The sequence below is a fragment of the Pterocles gutturalis genome, unplaced genomic scaffold (genome assembly GCF_000699245.1).
Source record: "Pterocles gutturalis isolate BGI_N339 unplaced genomic scaffold, ASM69924v1 scaffold30580, whole genome shotgun sequence".
NCBI classification, from domain to species: Eukaryota; Metazoa; Chordata; class Aves; order Pterocliformes; family Pteroclidae; genus Pterocles; species Pterocles gutturalis.
Genome location: NW_010144284.1, coordinates 1 through 2,250, shown reverse-complemented (window position 1 = coordinate 2,250; position 2,250 = coordinate 1). Strand labels below are relative to the sequence as shown.

The 2,250-nt window shown below is 62.2% G+C and overlaps 1 protein-coding gene across 1 annotated transcript in view; it reads right to left on the bottom strand.

Annotated features, from left to right (window-relative positions):
* Positions 1 to 1,357, bottom strand: part of SLC7A4 (solute carrier family 7, member 4) — a gene marked incomplete at its 3' end in the record, with an annotated part of 2,652 nt that extends 1,295 nt beyond the window's left edge. The window contains 3 exon segments of the mRNA XM_010085063.1: positions 1 to 2; positions 4 to 277; positions 385 to 1,357. The exon segment at positions 1 to 2 is cut by the window's left edge and continues 389 nt beyond it. Of these exon segments, the coding sequence (XP_010083365.1) occupies positions 1 to 2; positions 4 to 277; positions 385 to 1,357 (1,249 nt within the window).
* Positions 1,358 to 2,250: the final 893 nt, after the last annotated feature.

Sequence of the window (2,250 nt, the reverse complement as noted above, 5' to 3'; positions counted from 1 at the left end):
TCCACTTTCTGCTGCTGAAAGCGCAGGACGATGATGCTCGCGGCCACGAAGGTGTAGGCCAGCAGTGTGCCGATGGACAGGAACTGCACCAGGGCCTCCAGGTCGAAGACAAGGGCCAACAGGGCCATGAGCAGCCCGAAGACCACGATGCCGACGACAGGCACCTGTGTGCGGGGATGCACGCGGGAGAAGACCTGGAAGAAGAGCCCATCCTCGGCCATGGCATAGACGATGCGTGGCAGGGAGAAGAGGTTGCTCAGCAGGACTGTGTTCATCGCTGAGGGATGGGCAGAAGAAGGAAGACCATGTCAGACCCAAATTGCCATGGTTCCCAGCCCCCACCAGGAGCTGGTGGGCAGCTCCCATCGCCCTGCCTGTACTCACCACAAATGGAGCCAGCGGCCACCAGGAACCCTGCCCAGGCGTAGCCCCTCCTGTAAAACGCATCTGCCAGGGCGGAGTCAGGGTCCAGCGTGTGCCAGGGCACCATCAGCGTCAGCACCACTGACTAGGCCCCAGTGGCCAGCCCCAAGGAGAAGGCGATGGCCCTGGGGACAGCCCGCTGGGGGTTCCTGGCCTCTTCGCTGGAGGCTGCAATGACGTCGAAGCCAACGAAGGCATAGAAGCAGGTGGCCGTGCCGGCCATGATGCCCGACAGCCCGTACGGGGCGAAGCCGCCCTCCCGAGCACTCCAGTTCTTGGGCTGCGCGAGGATGAAGCCCATGATGAGAATGAAGAGGATGACACCCATGCTGATGGCCGAGAAGACGTGGTTGAGCCAGGAGGACACTTTGGCCCCGAAGGAGATGAAGGCGGTGGCTACTAGCAGGATAGCAGCTGCCAGAAAGTCGGGGTAGTGGGCCAGGAACGGCACCTGCCAGGGGCCCACATGGGTCTCAGTGAAGTTCTTGATCTTGTGATTGAAGATGGAGTCCAGGTAGCCGCTCCACGCCCTGGCCACCGCGGCTCCCCCGATCATGTACTCCAGCAGCACGTTCCAGCCGATGAGGAAGGCCCAGATCTCGCCCACGGACACGTAGGTGAACATGTAGGCAGAGCCTGTTTTGGGTACCCGGGCTCCAAACTCGGCATAGCAGAGGGCAGCCAGGAGTGAGGCAAAGCCAGCGATGATGAAGGAGACGATGACGGCAGGGCCAGCGATCTCCTTGGCCACAGTGCCGGTGAGGACGTACAGCCCCGAGCCCACCATGCCCCCAATGCCCAGCAGCGTCAAGTCAATGGTGGAAAGGCATCTGTTGAAGGACGTCTCCATCATGTCATCCTCCAAGGTCTTCACCCGGTTGAGTTTCTGGCAGAAGCGGGCCAGGTTGGCGGAGCGGGGCAGCCATCTCGCCATCCTGGAGGCAGCGGGCCCTGCCCTCCAGCAGCGCAAGGGGTCCACAGCAGTGAGATCCTGCCTGGAGACCTGGCGGAGGAGCAGGAAGGTGTGAGCATCACCTCCTGAAGGGAGGGATCGGGTGGTGGGGACAGGGTGGAGAAGCCACTGGGGCACATTCAAGGTGTCCCTCGTTCCCAGCCAGTGTGGGGCTCAGCACCAGAGCGTGTCCTCTTCCAGGGTGGTGGCACAGGACAGACAGCCACCCTGCGCAGGGACTCACGTGCCAGGTGGGAGGGAAAGCACAGCACACGCAGGACAGCATCACCCAGGCTTTTCTTTTTAAAACAGGGCTGTGTTAAAGCCCAAACCAGGCTGAAGGTTTCTTTGCTGCTTCCCCTCCGCCTTATTCAACATCTACCTGACCTTCTCCCAGGTGTGCTGGGAGCCCACCGAGGGGGAACACAGTGTCTCCCTGCTTCCAGCATCTCGCTGCTTCCCCAGGGAAAGCCCAGGCGTGGGCAGAGGTGTGCAGCAGGAAGTCCAGGGCAGCTCCAGCGAGGACGTGGCCACAGACCAGGAAACACATCCAGTATCTGGGGATGCAGCTGCCACCAGGAGAGCGGGAGGACACAGCTCTGGGGACCTTCAGGTGCCGCTTCACGGCTGCTCTGCGGGACAGCCTGAGATTTTGGGGATGCTCTTCCCTTCCAGCCGCCCTCCTCCCCGTGACAGGATACGTGTGTCCCGACCCCCAAACCACAGGGTCCTGCTCAGAGAGCTCCCACCGCTCGGTGCAGCCCTGCTCCCTGGATCCATCTGGGAGGCCAAAAGGTCCTGGAAAGGCCACCCTGAGCTGATGGCACGATGGTGGCCCATGGGGACAACAGGCCTGTTGGCACCGGCTGCGTTGG